At 40.3% G+C, this 16,708-nt stretch overlaps 1 protein-coding gene across 2 annotated transcripts in view; it reads left to right on the top strand.

The window, feature by feature from the left end:
* The first annotated feature begins 904 nt into the window (after nucleotides 1-904).
* Nucleotides 905-16,708, top strand: part of hlcs (holocarboxylase synthetase (biotin-(proprionyl-CoA-carboxylase (ATP-hydrolysing)) ligase)) — a 40,451-nt gene continuing 24,647 nt past the window's right edge. The window contains exons 1-5 of one of the 2 annotated variants that reach the window (XM_034226750.1): nucleotides 905-1,283; nucleotides 2,491-2,631; nucleotides 3,971-4,133; nucleotides 4,819-5,813; nucleotides 8,998-9,177. In XM_034226750.1, the coding sequence (XP_034082641.1) occupies nucleotides 1,050-1,283; nucleotides 2,491-2,631; nucleotides 3,971-4,133; nucleotides 4,819-5,813; nucleotides 8,998-9,177 (1,713 nt within the window). In that variant the 5' untranslated portion in view covers nucleotides 905-1,049. The remainder of the gene's footprint in view (nucleotides 1,284-2,490; nucleotides 2,632-3,970; nucleotides 4,134-4,818; nucleotides 5,814-8,997; nucleotides 9,178-16,708) is intronic. The other variant, XM_034226751.1, reaches the window with a different exon arrangement.

The raw sequence follows: 16,708 nt of genomic DNA on the forward strand, positions 1-16,708 counted from the left end.
ATTGTAAATTGTCAATGAAGATGTCAGACTTAGTATATTTGCTAATAATTACATACAACACATGGAATTTGTGTGTGTGTGTGTTCCAAGTGAATCTGCGGCCCCCTGGTGGCCAGTACATCAATGATGTGGCCCCCACCACCATCAAAGTTGCCCATCCCTGACCTACGGCATAACACCTGATATACAGCGACAGGCACCTCCACTGCAAGTGTGGATCAGTCTATGATGTGGATAGATAGTGTTCAGTCGTGGATCATGTGTACAGTGTGGGTTGCGGTTAATACAGAGCAAATATGTGAGTGTGCAGTCTATGGTGTTGGTCATATTTATATGTAACATGATATAGTGCATATCAATTACACCATCTCCTACCTGTGTGCCCGTTATGAATGTGCGTCAGTTAATAGATGACAGTTGGGTCCGTGTACGTTTTGTCAGTTTGATTTTTCGTTTAATAAATGTTTCATGTAAAAACTAAACTTATTGATGAATTCAAATGTTATCAAAGCTGCTAAAGGTGCAGCTTGTGAATTTACTCCAGGTGTAACTAAAGTCTTAATTAAGTGTTTATTATATTTCACATCATTAATCCAAATCTGCAAAATACCCAAAGATAGGCTACTTAATAAATGTAGTGTATGGAAAAGTACGATATTTACCTCTGGATTGTAGTGAAGTAGAATTACAAAATAGCATTACATAGAAAACTACCTAGTACCTCAAAATTGTACTCAAGTAGTACAGTTTTTGACAAAATGTACTTGTGGTCCAAAAAGGTAAAAAGAAGATTTAGGCTATCTGCCTTCCAAAAAGGAAGGCAGATAGCCTAAATCTTTTCGTCAGAACTTCCCACACTCCAGTATAGGGGGCGGTAACGAGCCTTAACGCTTGTTGTTGCTACCCGCCTTTAAACAGGACGAATACATTAGCAGTTAGCTTGACAGCCGGGTTCTACAGTAGTGTTTGGTCTACTCTGCTGTGAACAAGGTCAAGTTCCATGGCGAGAAGTACGGCCACCATGGCCCCTTTCGTGAACACTGGATAAAATGTTAATAACGCTGTGCTACGTCTATCTGTGGGTGCGCTTTAACAAGTGCTACTCGGTGCTCATCCGCAACAGCCTGTGCAGACTGAACAGCAGCAGCTTCAGCTTCGGCTTCAGACTGTGCTCCAGCCCGGCCTCAGCAGCTTCTCCGACCGAAGCACCCAGCCCGCCTCCTCCCGAGGACAACGTCTTCCTCCAGCTGGGGGACAGGGCCGTCTATGTCACGGAGCCTCAGGTTGGATACTGGAGCTAGCGCTGAATGACCTGATGTAAACAGTGTGTGGTGACTGATCCTGGGCCTGCCACAGACCCACAGTCTGTTTACATTTCTCATTTAGCACCAGAAGCAGGAAGCACTCAGATATTTGTATTCAGTAAAATACAAAATAAATGTTATGATATTCATAAAAGTCCTGGAATAAAAAACTTGACTTTTACATAAACCTATTGGCATAAAAAAATCCCCCTAATACACTCAAGTGTAGCTGTAAATTGGCCCTTCATACCCGTAGTGTGTATTTTGACAGATGGTCTACAGATATATATAATAGATATATATATAATATATATATATATATATATTAGTGTCAATATATAGTAATATTATTTAATTGTAATATTCTATTTTATGTTAATGTTTATTTAATTGTTCTACTCTTGTTCATTTTCACATTATGTGCAATTCCTTGTTTACATGCTGCTGTCTGTGACGAAAACATTTCTCAAATTGGGATCAATAAAGTGAATCTTATCTTAAACTAAGAGGATTGATTCACTTACAAACTAAAACCAAATCAGCAGTGTTTGATTGGTAAAAACAAACATATTTGTATACCTATAGTCCTATAATCAAAGATTGACATTAGAGGTTTATGCTCCAATCTCAGTCAGGTTTGATTTGATTAGATTATATATTTATTGATCCCACTTTTGGAAATTATTAGAAAGATAATGAAAGATGCATTTCACTAAAATAGACTGCAAATACACCTTCACTAGGCCCTACTTTACAACAAAAATATTTAAACAAAGGCTATTAAACATTATCCAAGTGTGCAAGTTGCAGTTTTTTAAAATACATTTAAATGAAATTGAGGCGAGGTGTTGTAGTTATTGCTGTTAGGAATGATTTCCTGTATCTGTCTTTGTGACAGTGGAGCTGAATCAATTTGTTCAGTTGAGTCGGGAGGCCTTCATTTTTGTGTGAGACTTGACCTACTTGTGTGAGACTTCAGTCACTTGAAACACTATTAAGATTTTGAGCCTGTGTCTTCTTATTGAAAACGTTGCAGCTTGTTTGTCATGGTGTCACTCTAACTGCCTTATAGTTTCTTCACAACTTGCTTGATGACTTTGATGACTTGTGTCACTAACTACTAACGGATGTGTAACAGCCTTGTATTGTTCTTTGTTCTCTTCTGTGCTGTCTGTATTGTCCGCAGGCATGTGATGACCTCAGCAAATGGACCGTGCTGTTGGGCTCCTCTCTGGTTTGTGGTCCACGCATAGAGAATATTTCATTCATCATAGAGGCGACAGGACACAGAGTGGGCTACCATTCTCCTCACACATCCAATCAGAAAGTAGGCACCACACCTTGCTTAACATGTCATTTCCCCAAAACAATCATAAATTCAGAAAAGCTGGCTTTAAGCAGAGATATTTTGCCCTGATTAACGCAACACCCAATTTTATTATTGTAAATGTTTCATTTTATTTGTTATATAAATGTTTTGTTCTTTCTATAGTTGAACTGCGTATGTAAAAAATCAGAAGCTGCTGATGCTTGCAGACTCTAACGCTGGGATAGATTTATTGCGAGTGCTTGTTGTGTCTTCCAGTAGCTAAAAACGTCCAACATTCTTACAGTATTTCAGAATCAACAGTAACGCAAAATGATATGCTTAGCATTATCAGTGACTGTGTTAGCCAACATAGTCATTTACATTTCAAGACTTCAAGACTTCAAAGGTTTAATGTCATAAACAATGTCATGAAAAACCTGGGTCACAGGTTCCTCAACAATGCAATACAAATACATAAAAGACATGAAACAGATACTTTTACAAAATAGTGCAAGCTCTGGAGTTGAGCAGTCCTATGGCCTGTGGGATAAAACTGTCCCTGAGCCTATTGGTCTTTGCCCTGATGTTGCGGTACCGCTTGCCGCAGCTCCACATATGAACATGGCCTCCATATTTGCATCTACAGTCAAACCTGACAAATATGTAATTTAAAAGAGAAGGCAGTTCAGGACTAGGATAATAATTAAGCCTCGGAATCTAGTCCAAGACATGATCCATACCTTCACTCAGGACAGTGATCTTTCTCCTCCCTTTTTATGCAAGTGGAATATCTTTTTTTGTTTTCGACAGCGCATGATGTCATTTATTAGGTTTTAGACCACCAACTGAACTAGTGAGGGGTAGCTGTGTTGTTATGACATGATGAGAGTGGTTCTTCTAGCATGTCAGTTTTGTTTTAAAATGTTGTATGAACCATAGACCCTGTCATTTGCTTGTGAGCATACACATTTTGCAGCATTTTGTTGCACTTTCCTGCAAGGCTTTTCTCTTTGTAATGCACCCCATATCGCCTCAATTCTTTCTCTTTCTTTCCTTCTCTCTTTCTCCTCATCTGTCCGCTTTTACTGCTCGTCCACACACTGCTTGAATGTTGTTCTTGCCCTGTGTTGTTTGTGTTTGCTTTGCATTAACAAAGGCTTAACCGTCCAAGCCTTTAGGTGGCTGCCTGCTGCTTTAATCTGTGTATACATTTGTGTTTACGCCTTGATGCTGCTTTATGATTATACTACTTAGATGATTCCATTCCAATGAAACAATCAATATGAGTTTAAGCTCAAAACGAATGTGTGTGTGTGTGTGTGTGTGTGTGTGTGTGTGTGTGTGTGTGTGTGTGTAGGTGCTGAAGTGGTCTGACTACTGCCGCCCTCTGGCCTGCAGCCCTGGGCAGCCCTTCAGAGCGGTGGCCCAGGCCAGCGTGGATAACTTCAGTCGTCTGGGAGTGGCTTTCATTGAAGACCGCCTTCAGCTGGACAATGGGCTTAAGCCTTCCAAGATAATCCGTATGTAAACTCAGTTCCATTTCACATTTACCTTCATCAGAATTCCTTTATTCGTCCCACAGAGGGGACATTTACATTGTCATAGCAAAAGTAAGGATAGAGACCAAAAAGAAAATGGAATAAAGGGAATGCCCATAATATTTCAAATGTGAAATGAACAGTTATTACAATTTACAAAGTACTCATTTGGTTAGAAAAGTAGCAGCAGCAGTGTTTATTAAATAAATGAAGTGTAACATGTCGAATTGATTGTGGTAGAAGCTAGAAAATGTGGTCAAATTATATATTGCAGTTACTTACTCTTGTTAGGGTAGAGCACCTATTTGGCCCAAAACATCTATTTAAATATTATATTAGATGTACTTTATTGATCCTCAGTTGGGAACTTGTTTTGTAAACAAGGCGTACACATGATTAAAGAAACAGAAAATATAATATAATGTACAGTAATGACACAATATAAAAATATACAGTTTAAGTCAGAACACACTATAATGGACTAACCTACTATTACTAAAAGATACATTCAATATTATGCAAAGTAGTTTCAGATTGTAATGCATTGAGGTAGAGTGTGAGTACAATATGTATACCTAATTATTTATTATTTGTAGCATGTAAAGGTTGTGTAAAGTCACCATACGAGTCACCACATTTCACTGACATATCTGTAACCTTCCCACAGCTGTCCTGCTCCAAGAATCCACTCTCAGTGAACTGTTGGAGAAGCAGTGTCCAAAGACTGAGACTTTCACCCACACTGGAGGGGGTGCTGCTGAGCGTCGTCCCCCGTCAGACCACCAGCTCCTCCAGTGCCCTAAAGGCAGCCTGCTCCTCACCCCGGAGGTGAAGAGGAGGCTGGAGGAGCGCCGAGGGTCGGAGCCGCTCAGAGGGAGCAAGGACCTGGGAGTCGTCTGTGACCAGGAGGACCGCTCCCTGGGGAATTATCTCCACATGGAGGGCCACAAACACCACCTCCATCTGTCCAGCTGCCACGAGTGTTTGGAGCTGGAGAACAGCACCATCCTCTCTGTCAAATACGCCTCAGCTGAGAACATTCCAGACCTTCCTGATGATGACTCAGGCGGGCTCGGGAGTGGAGATGAGACTTTGGATGATGTGGAGCCCGATGGAAGATTTTCTGGGCTGAGTGACTCTAAAAGCAAACCTCCAAATCTCCTGCTGTACACGGGGGGTTGCCAAAAGCGCTATGAAGCCGTGCGCCAGCTGATATCAGAGTGTATAGACATGGAAAACAACATAATATATCCCCTCCAACCGCAGCAGGCTCTGAGCGACCCCTGGCTGGAGAATACCAGGCTCCTGGTTCTGGCCGAGGAGGAAACTCTCACCCCCCAGCTTCAGACCCGTTTTCTCACCTACCTGAGCCAGGGGGGCAGGGTGTTGGGTCTGGCCTCCACCCTGTGCCCTGCAGGCCTGTGTCTGGAGGCCCGGGAGAGGCGGCGGGGGCAGGTGAGCAGGCTGAGCTTCACCCGGGAGGACAGCACGGAGCTGCAGCTCAGCGTGCTGGCCAGCGAGAAGGTCTACATCAGGGACACTCAGGGAGGGGGTGAGGTGGAGCTGTGGGGGGAGCTGAAAGGAGACAGCCCCCATCAGAGGGATATGGTTGTTGTCAGGGTAACCCACGGAGGAGATGGTGGAGAAGCTGTCCTCTGTCAGGTAAGGACCAGGGGAGGGGTACTTTTAAAATGTATTGCGTTAATATACTAATGAGTTGTAAAAATATATATAGGGCTGACGTTGTTGGAAACCTTAGTGTGAAAAGAAAAAGAGGAACATTATGCAAATGGGTCCCATTACCAAGTTAAGTGTAAAAATAAATCTAAATGAATCTAATAATTCAGAAATCCTAAAAACTAAGGTGAGATGTTATAAAAAAGTAAAACACCTCTTATTTCCCTCACAAGTTTCATGAATGTGTTTATTACAAGTACACCTCCCTTACAAAATACAAGTATTACAAGTTGTAATACTAGTATTTTAAACTTGTGATTAAATGGGATAAGTTAAGCTCACACACACTATTTTATGAACATATCGGTTCCCCTACTGAATGAAAAACAGAACAAATGAACCAAAGAAGGTGAAAAGCAGAAAGCAGATTCAGGCAGTGGGCGTATAGATACCTAGCCTACAGAACAGTACAGCTCTAAGAGAAGAGATAACATCTGATCCTTTACAACAAACACTATATGATCTTTCAACAGTATTTAGGTTTAGATCACCAACAGCTTCGTAATATATTGCTCTTAACTCAAATAACACTGTAATCTTCTTATTAATAATCATTTCTATAATAGGTACCAGTAATTTGCCTATATCTTTTTTATGTCACTGTGATATGTTTTACATATACAGCTTTTCTTATACCCTAATTACGTATCTCATTACATGTATTCCGGTATTACCAAAGCCTGGTAAAGACATAGGACAATATTGAAAGTGATGATTGTAGTAGTCAACAGGGATGAGTATGTTTTTAAATGTTTATGTTACGGTTTCCTTATCTGTTAGTTGCCCCTTTGAACATGTATGCAATGTTTCTAAAGTGTACCAGCCCATTCACACACAGTATAGGGAAGTGGAAGAACATTAGAACCACATTTCTATATTTCATAACCCTGGTTATGACAAGTTCCTGTTTCTGCTGAAAAGAGGGGAGTTTGTCCCAAAACGTGCCACTGTATTCACACCCTCCACCTGAAAGAAGGGCCTCATTCAGCTGTGAGTGGGACTACAGCCTCTAGAGCAGGGATGGGCAAATGGCGGCCCCCACCTCCTCTTTTTGCGGCCCTCAGATTAATTTATAAACAACGTAATAAAACATTTGTGATAGTGACTTCTTCGACCGGCCCACCTCGGTGCCGCCAGTAAACACTGCTACTAAATTGTCGGGGGGGCGGGGTAGTGACTTATCCGACTGGCCCACATCGTCCGACCGGCCCACTTCAGTACCGGCCCATCGGGATTCGTCCCGACCGTCCCGATGGCCAGTCCGCCCCTGGTTCACAGACCCTGCCGTGTTATCTATGATTACTATGCTTTTCATTCATAATTTCAGCGGGAGGGAGGGGGAGCGGCGCTGAGGAACAGCAGAGTGCGGGCTGACAGGTGTCTGTGTTGACATTCCCCTTATTGTGGAATAAGGGGAATGCAGAGACTGGCTACAAGTGTAATAATCGATTAATATTCGCCAGGGCTGTCTGATTTTCGAATTTGATCATGGTCAGTTTCTGGCATCCCTAGTTAGTGGTGGCCAGTACATAAATGATGTGGCCCCCACCACCAAAGTTGCCCATCCCTGATCTAGAGTGTAGGGGTCAGTTTGGAATTGGGCCACAGTGTGTGATAAAAGTTTTGCAGAACTGTCTTTGTCAAAATCTCCAGTCCCTCCGAGGACACATCCAGGTTCCTGTCAGGTTACAGAAGGTCACCTTCAGCTCAGGCAAGGCTGCGTTCACAAGCCTGTTTCAGAAAACGATAGTCAGGTGCCCACATGAGTGAAATGTACTTACTAATCTCCTCTTCCTTGCGTAGCTGCAGTTCAGGGATGTTACACATTTTAAACACACTTTTAAAGACTCTACAGCAGGGGTGTCAAACTCAAATACACAGTGGGCCAAAATGAAAAAGATGGGTACTAGTCGAGGGCCGGACTGGTTCAATGTTTATTGCGAAACTTATTGAAATGAACCTATTGCACATATTAAACCTGGAACTAACAAAGCTTAAATGATTGCCTATAAAAACAACAAAGAAAACAACAAAGAAAGAAAGTGCAGAAGGAAACATCCATTAAACTCAGTGTGCTGCTCTGTGATGCTAGTTCAGATACTTGGCATCTCATCTCGGGTGCAAGGTCATCAATGTTTGGGCTCAGGCTCTGAGCTGAGGAGACCCTCAGGATGGAGTGAAGGTGTGCGTGCAATATACCGGCGGGCCAGATCTAATAGTAATTCAAAATGATCCTGCGGGCAGAAATTAAATCCACCAAGGGCCGGATTTGGCCCCCGGGCCTTGAGTTTGACGTGCTCCAGAGTCTGGAAGGTACACACTTAATCTTTCTAACTCAGCTGAAGCCTCATAGTTTGCTTCAGTTAAACACTGGCAATACATTTGCACAAAATGAGAACTGTGGAATGTAAGGCTGCACAATTTCGAAAAGATAACTAATTGTGATTATTTTGACTGACTTTGACTGATCATTTTTGAAACATTATTCATCTAATCCTTGAAAAATACATTTAAAGATGTGTAGCACATTTTTTATTTTGACTAAGTAGAAGGAAAACTGTTTGTAGGACAGGAGTTCTCTGCAGCACCTCAAGTCTTCATTTAGATATTTTCACATATTTTGACCAAATATTGTAATTACTGCGATGTGGATATTGCACTAGTCCATATTGTCATTTAGATGTTTCCGGCATCACTAACCTTAGCATCACATTAAGAAGGGACCTCGTAATGACCAGTTTAAACAGGAGGAATGGTTGCAGCATGTAAGAACTGTTTCAGTGCACCTGATGATAAATGTGTTAGGGGCAGAATGCATCTGATCTGCGCCTGCAGTTAAGTCTTACTTTAGTGATACTCATACTAAATGTTAGCAGTTGGTGAATATTTATGTGGGTCTGACTTCTTCATAAGCTGCTCAGAGCAACAGTCCAGTATTTCATTTGAAATGGGAAAATGTTGAATTAAGCTGTAAGGGTAACACTTTTTTGGAGTGCTGTTAGCTCTGACTTTGAAACAGATTGTGAGGACATTTCTAAACTGCAAGTGCATAGAGATCAAATGTATGCTTGCATTGTCCATAGCATCATTTTTTACTTCCTGTCTGCAGGCACATCTGGAAATTGCTCCTGACTCCCAGAATGTACCACCTGAAGGTTTTGATGAGCTGAAGGTCAGCAATGCTCTGCGTTATGAAGTCCTGACAGAGATCCTCACCTCTCTGGGCCTCAGCTGTGAGCTCAGCCAGACCCCCACCCCAAGCCCAGTCCACCTGCTGGCCACCTCTCAGGTGAGACCCACCGTGATCGTCTGTCTGTGCTTTATAGGGCGCTGGGTTAACATGAGGTCAAAGTGACACCAGCGAGGATGACCCTTCTTTCTTTGATTTATTCCAACTAATATACAATATACATACTAATATATCAAATATACAAAGGTACAAGAAAACTAAGTTAGTTGAAGCAGAACGGTAGAAATCATGGCTTATAAAAAAAGAAGCTCTACCATTAGTTATCCAATGATATTGTTTTTGTTAAAATACCTCAAACCTTATGGTGCAATAACTACACACTTATACTCTTAAAAAAAGATCACAAAGTCTTTTTTTTATTCTAGAAATACATTTAAATACGAAACAAAGGTCAATATTTGAATTGGTGATTAACATACATTTGGGTAGCCTTTACGTAAAATATTCCTTAACTTTGATTTAAATTATTAATAAATAATTCTTGGCATCATTAATGTAATCCATTTGTCTGTGTCTCTCCTGGATCATTTTCATATCAGGATACAGGCATGAGTGGGAGTGCATGGATAAGAGCTTTTCTGATTCATTCAGAGTATATTATTTTTCAAAAGAATGTATACAATTCATAAAATGTGTTGTTATCTTTACCTTCTTGCTCACATTATCTGCCGTCTCTGAGAACAAATATCTATTCATCCTTCATCTAACCATTTATTTATATACACACACATTCTGAGTAGTAAGTAACACACACACACACACACACACACACACACACACACACACACACACACACACACACACACACACACACACACACACACACACACACACACACACACACACACACACACACACACGGACACACACACACGGACACACACGGACACACACGGACACACACACACGGACACACACGGACACACACACACGGACACACACACACGGACACACACGGACACACACACACGGACACAGTGAGAACCAGATTGTTTTTATTAAAGTTAATTGTATGAGCGGCAGCACCGTTGCCCTGCATGCTTCACACGTGGAAACACTTTTGCTTTCTAAATGTATGCAAATATATGAGCATATATGCAGCAGGCTAACATCAGGGCCGCGCTCAGAGGGCCAACACAAACCAGAGGGCCGTGGATCGGGCTTTGATCAGCTGTCACAGGGAACGACCCAACGAGCACCGGAAAACATTTCACTTTACACGTTCACTTTATCTTAAGACAATGTCTATGGAGATATCTCCTGTGTCTGTAAATATAAAAGACACAAGAGACCTTTGATTTAGCCAAGCTTTTCTAACACAGCTGATTTGGCAGAGACTACTTGGCAGATATTTTTGTTTTAAATGGTGGTCTATTTTGATGGAAAAAGCCTATCCGAGATGCAGGTTGGCAGGTGGGACCAGAAGAACTCTGCGGGGGCTGGTCTGAGATCAGGATAACTTCAGGTTTTGTTCACACTTCCATACCTGTATGTACATTGAAAGAAAGTGCCTCTCATCTCATTAATAAATAGCTCAACAGATATTTCCTAATGATACAAAAAAGTCATTTGAATTGAATTGGTGTCATATACTGTTTCATTTAGATACGATCATAAGATTGAGAGTTTATCAGGAATGGTTCTGTCTAAATGTCCCCTCTGCGGGACGATTAAAGGTCTTCTGATTCTGATAAAGGTTGTTTTTTAAGGATGAATGTACTGCAGAATGACCACTAGGGGGAGTTGGAGCTCCAGGTGTCGCTATAACAAGAATCCAGCATCTCTGGTCACATGGCCCCGCTGGCATCAGTGAAGTGAGGGATCCCATTCCTCCTTAGAAAACCTAAGAAAACAAAATAGTATAACGTTAGTTTTGGTAGAAGTAGTATTGTAGTTTCTTTTTTCTTCATTGTTGTATATTTGGATTGCTGTGTGACCTTTGACCCCGCTGCCCCAGCCACTTCCCGGCCGTGTCCCAACAAGAAGCAGGCTTATGGTAATTTGGGCCTGCAGAATTGTTTCCAGATTGTTGTGAGGGGAGCTGGTAGCCGTGTCCTCAACATGTCTCTGCTCCGAGTGAGTTACACGGCACAACGCTTTTACTAGACCTAAAGTTGGCGGCTTGATTTGTCCCTCAATATTGTAGTCTAGAGTCGCTAAAGCACGGATAGAGCCGGAGGTTTCCAGGAGTGATGTTCTCCGGAATTACTACTTGTTCTCAGCAGGTTACCAGAATAAGTCGGATTTGACAGATTCCTTCCTATCCATGTGTGAAAAATAAGTAATATTCTCACCTCGACTTTGAAATGAACGTATCTGAAGACCTGAAATCTAATCTCTATAATATTTTCTGTTTTGATTTGTTTGAATATATATATATTTGTCAAATTAATATCTGTGGGGTTTGAAAGGTTAGGTGGATAAGAATGTGAATGTTAAATTGGGCTCTAAGAAATAATGCACCTAAAAAAGAGAATCACTTTTTCAAAACATTTTCAAATAATCCACAGAATATAATATAACAATATAACACTATATATATATATATATATACTAGATTCCACACACAGACAGACTGTGTCCCATATGCTTACATTCACGGGCAATATTATGGGATCATTTAAGCTTTCTACATATATCACCATCGGATTTAAAATACTTTTTTATTCTGGAGGAAATTAGGTTTGACAGTTGCTCCATTTTAAAATAAATATTTTAAAATGTAGAACGAAACTATATACATACAGTTAAAGTAAAAATGTGCAATTAGATAAAATAAAATAATGATATTTATATAAACCCTAGAAGACAAAGTAAAATGTCCAATAAAAGATAAATAAAATAAAATATATATATTTTTATTACCATAATAAGTTGGAGTAAAAATGAGCACACTACAATATTGAACTTGTATATTACAATCTTTACAGTGGTTTATTTGTAATAAATATATATTAATTATGAATTGCTCATAATAATATGTATAACAGGCAGATGATAAGAATGAGATCCTATACAATAACCATGTATAATTCAAATGGAACCTTTAACATAATATGCATACATGTCACCTCTGTCATTTAAAAGAGAGACGTGGGTCAGTTGTGTATTTTGCAGCAGTGTGTGGCTGGTCTCACACCCACAGGACCATGCAGCAGCTGTAGGGCTGACACTCTGCTAGTAGCAGGACTCTCTGCAGGTGATGAAAGCCGTCTCAAACACACACTAATGTGTTCAGTGTGCTGGTGATCCGCGCGGCTGACTTCCATCTCTGCTCAGTGGGTGTTCCTGTTCTCAGCCATGAGCTGGTAAATCCCCGTTTCCCTCTGTCTGGAAATGAAGTGGCTTCTCCAGTTAAATAGAATCAGGACTGAAATGGATTTGCCAAAGACCCCCATTTATTTTTTTGTTTTACTATTATAGGATTCACAAGTTTGTGCAGAGGCTTAATGTGTGTCAAAGCTTGTTGGAGTTGATGGACTGTTATTTTCTTTTAGTCACTGTTATCTACAGGCAGTCAAATGTGTTGGAGCTTTCCTATTGAAACCCAGTGTTTATGTAATGTGTGGGTCTACCATTAGGCCCTGCAGTGGGTATCAGGCTGTCATTAATGTAATTGGACCAATGAAAATCGCCACCATTCTTTAAAGCGTCCAACCCCTACCCCCACCCAAGCAAAGAGCACCGAGAGTGGTGCCGAAATGAGTCCTACATTTAAATCTGTTAACACAAGCTGTAAAGATTTTCATGTTCTGTTCTACTACTTAAAACACCTCAGTAAATACCCCACTGGAGAGTTTCCGGAGCTTATACGTGTCATCAAAAACAGCGGTTGATAAAAGGGTTGCTATTTGAGAGTACTTAACGTTTGCTAAATCTTTAGCTTAGCGGTGGTGATGTGCAGCCTTGCAGATGTTAGGGTACTTGCAGAAAAAAAAAAATACAATACCACTATTCATACAAATAAATATGAATAATAAAAATAAAAAGCACTATGCAGTTGGGAGTAACATTCTCATTAGTTCATATGTTAGAACAGTTCCTTTTATTAAGCGAGCTGTCTTTTCCGTATTCGGTTTGATTCCTGAACAAGGTATTTTTGAATTTCCAAAACGTTATAATTTTGTGGCTCTTGTGTGTGTTCTGTATCCGATGCTCTACATTCTCTCCAGCTTTGAAGATGACCTTTTTGTATTTACTCAGAATCTTAGGCGTGATAAAAAAAAAAGTTATAGAATTCCTTCGATATTAATGAATTGGTGGAGGGTTGATTTTTTTACATGTTTTATTTTGGTCCATTATTAAGCAACTTTAGATATAATAATAATAACTAGTTTTTGTATGAATACCAATTTTGTTTGTATTAATTCAGATTTTAATCATACAATTTGGAAGTTCCTCTGCATCCCACTAGGTCCAAACTTTTTTCACCGAGTGCCACATACAGAAAAATATACGAAGGGATGGGCCACTCACTAGAGGTGAGGTTTATTGCCTCATAAGTTCAGTTATAACTTAGCAAAATCAGTCAAATGTAGGTCAATGATGCTTGTGAGTGTTGGCAGCTTATCCCTCAGATTGATTATAATAAGGAGAAATAGGAGGGTATATTTCAAACTTGTTGTGTAAATAAGTAATTGGGCTTTTTTCTTATCAACTAAGATATGTTAGAAACTTGAATTGACTGAATTTGTTTGAAAAGTGGTCTTATTAACACATGAATACTATTGCTACTGTGTAATATATTTTTACATTTATATTTACGGAGTACAATATAAGACAAGCACAAGTTTCATTTGTGGGCCATATGCCATTATACTTTTTTAATTTGCTGAGGGCCGATTCAAAATGGTCCGCGGGCCGCATTTGGCCCCCGGGCCGTAGTTTGGACACCCCTGCACTAGACGGTCATCCCACAGGGTGAGAACAGCTGCCTTACAAAGCAAAGAGCAAGAATATTTAATGGAATATTGTATTTTTAGTTGCGTTCAATTTATTCAGGTCTCCATTGAGTTACACTTTGACTTTCAGTCTAACTGCAGGTGTGTGAAAACCTTTGTCTTTAGATCATGGTACCTTGTGTGGTTCTATTCACCTGGCTTTGTGAATTAGTGTCTCAGATGTGAGACTTGAGACATTGGTTTTATATGAAATGAATTTAATCCAACAATATTTCTTGTCTCCATGTGTTACTTACATTTTAATTTTTACTAGAATGAAATTAACCAAAATGATGAGATTTCCTAAAGTGACTTTAATTTAGGATAAGAATTTATATCGGTAGGCAACCTTGCAGAGGGGTGCTCCGAGAATAACCTACTGCTCTGTCAGGAAAACCAAGTCGTAATATATTAATTTAATTTTAGAAGAAAGGGAAGACTCCTCCGTCAAATGTCCTTGTTAGTTCTATCTTATTTACCTGATCCCTTTTATTTAGTAAAGAGTTAATCTAGAGATTTTTGTATTTTTTAGTCAAAGAAAACTCTCTTTACTCTTAAGACGTTTTAGTCTTTTAAATAAACAAGACCAATTATCATCTTGATTCTCTGCAGACTAGTTGTCTGTACTCAGAGTCCACCTGATAGCTCTTTGTGCTTCCGAAGTAGTGCTGACATGGCACGCGCCCTGACAAAACTACTACACACACACACACACACACACACACACACACACACACACACACACACACACACACACACACACACACACACACACACACACACACACACACACACACACACACACACACACACACACACACACACACACACACACACACACTCACACACTCATACACTGAGGGGAGCAGTTTGAGGTTCAGTATCTTGCCCAAGGACACTTCTACTCCAACATGAATTTAGAACACTTTACATTAGTAGAGTTTATGTCCACGGGTTTGCTGCTTCTGCTGTCACACATATAGTAAGTTAAGTCAAACAATCCATGTCAAGATGTTTGACAGGGATGCTTAGCCAATCATGTGACAGGGTTTGATGAGAGTCCATGGCTCATCTAAACTATCATACTCTGTGCAAACCATATCCTGTTGGGAGGATGACTTCACGTTAATGTTAATGTTAAATTAACTCAATCAACTTGTGTTTATGTTACACTATTTCACAATGCTTTTCATTATTACCTCACATGCATGGGAGTTCATACCAGTAGAGTCAAGTCTAATAAGAGAGTGAAGGTAGTCCATAACAATATAATATATTCACCATAGAAAGAAGATAGTAAACATTAAGACAACATGTGTAGTGTGTGTAAGGACACAGGAGAGAAACCTGATAAATGTGAAGTGACTGGAACACACTGGGCCTGCTGCCTAATTACACCATGTCATTGATTAGCCACACGCTCTGTAACTCATCCTGCACATTTATTTCAAACAGAACTTCCATCAAATAAATTCAAACTCATATCTTGCAATCTCAATCAGAAAAGTCTCTAAAAGCTTGGAGTGAAATGGTGCACATTACAAATACAATATATGTCTGCGGTTTTACAACATGATTATTTGGCCGAGTAATGGCGGTAACAATCATATTTAAGTGGTAGCATGCATTTACAATAATGCTACTGGCTGTGGAGGCGAAATCCAAAAATAATATTTCCATCCAGCATTTTGTTTACTGTGGGTCAAAATAATGCGCTGTGATGTGCAGTCGACACGTCCTCCACAATGTTAAGCTGTAGCCACCCATTTAGCTATCGCTGTTGTTGTCCAGGCGTCTCCCCGGCAAACTTTCAAGCGTGGTCTGCCGCAAGCGAGCGGCAGGAGCGGGACTGTCAGCATCAGCTGTGTGCTTGGCTTGCTGTTTAAAACACCATTTTTTGTATCCATATCTCTCGCTAGAATCTCCCACCATCCAACTAACAACAACAACAACGTCAAGCCTTTGGGCTCTGAAACTACGGGGCAGGCCGAGGACAAATACACATGCGTTAATCGCACGTTAAAAATAATTAGTGGCGTTATTCTTTTTGCGTTAACACGTTATTAATGCGTTAACTTGACAGCCCTAATATTTTTATATATATTCACCGTTATATTTTTAGTGACATCACTATGTAACACTCCCGCTTCAGTTGGCATGCGCTCCAACACATTGTACATCATAGCCTAAGGGGCGGGACATCTCTAAGCGGTTGACCAATCACAACAGAGCCGGCCAGCTAACCAATCAGAGCAGACTGGGTTCTGGTTTGAGACAGAGGGTGAAAAGATTTTAAAATGTTGCTAAAAATTATATCTGTGGCACAAGTTGATGATACTTACATGTTTTGTTTAGCAGAATGATCTACAAATATTAACACCACTTTTATGCAATATCCATAAGTAAAAAGCTAACTAGGGTATACAAAGACCACATCACTGTCACATGGCTGCGCATCACCACCGCTAAGCTAACTAACTGCGGCTAATGTTTGGCATAATGACATTTAGTAGTCTCATTAGTCACTTGTTAGCCACCTCCGTTTAAAACACATAGACGCTCGGACATTCAGCAGTGGGGTATTTACTGACGGATTTTATGCCGTAGAACAAAACTTGAAAATCTCTTGA

This window comes from Gymnodraco acuticeps, unplaced genomic scaffold (genome assembly GCF_902827175.1).
Source record: "Gymnodraco acuticeps unplaced genomic scaffold, fGymAcu1.1, whole genome shotgun sequence".
Classification (NCBI taxonomy): Eukaryota; Metazoa; Chordata; class Actinopteri; order Perciformes; family Bathydraconidae; genus Gymnodraco; species Gymnodraco acuticeps.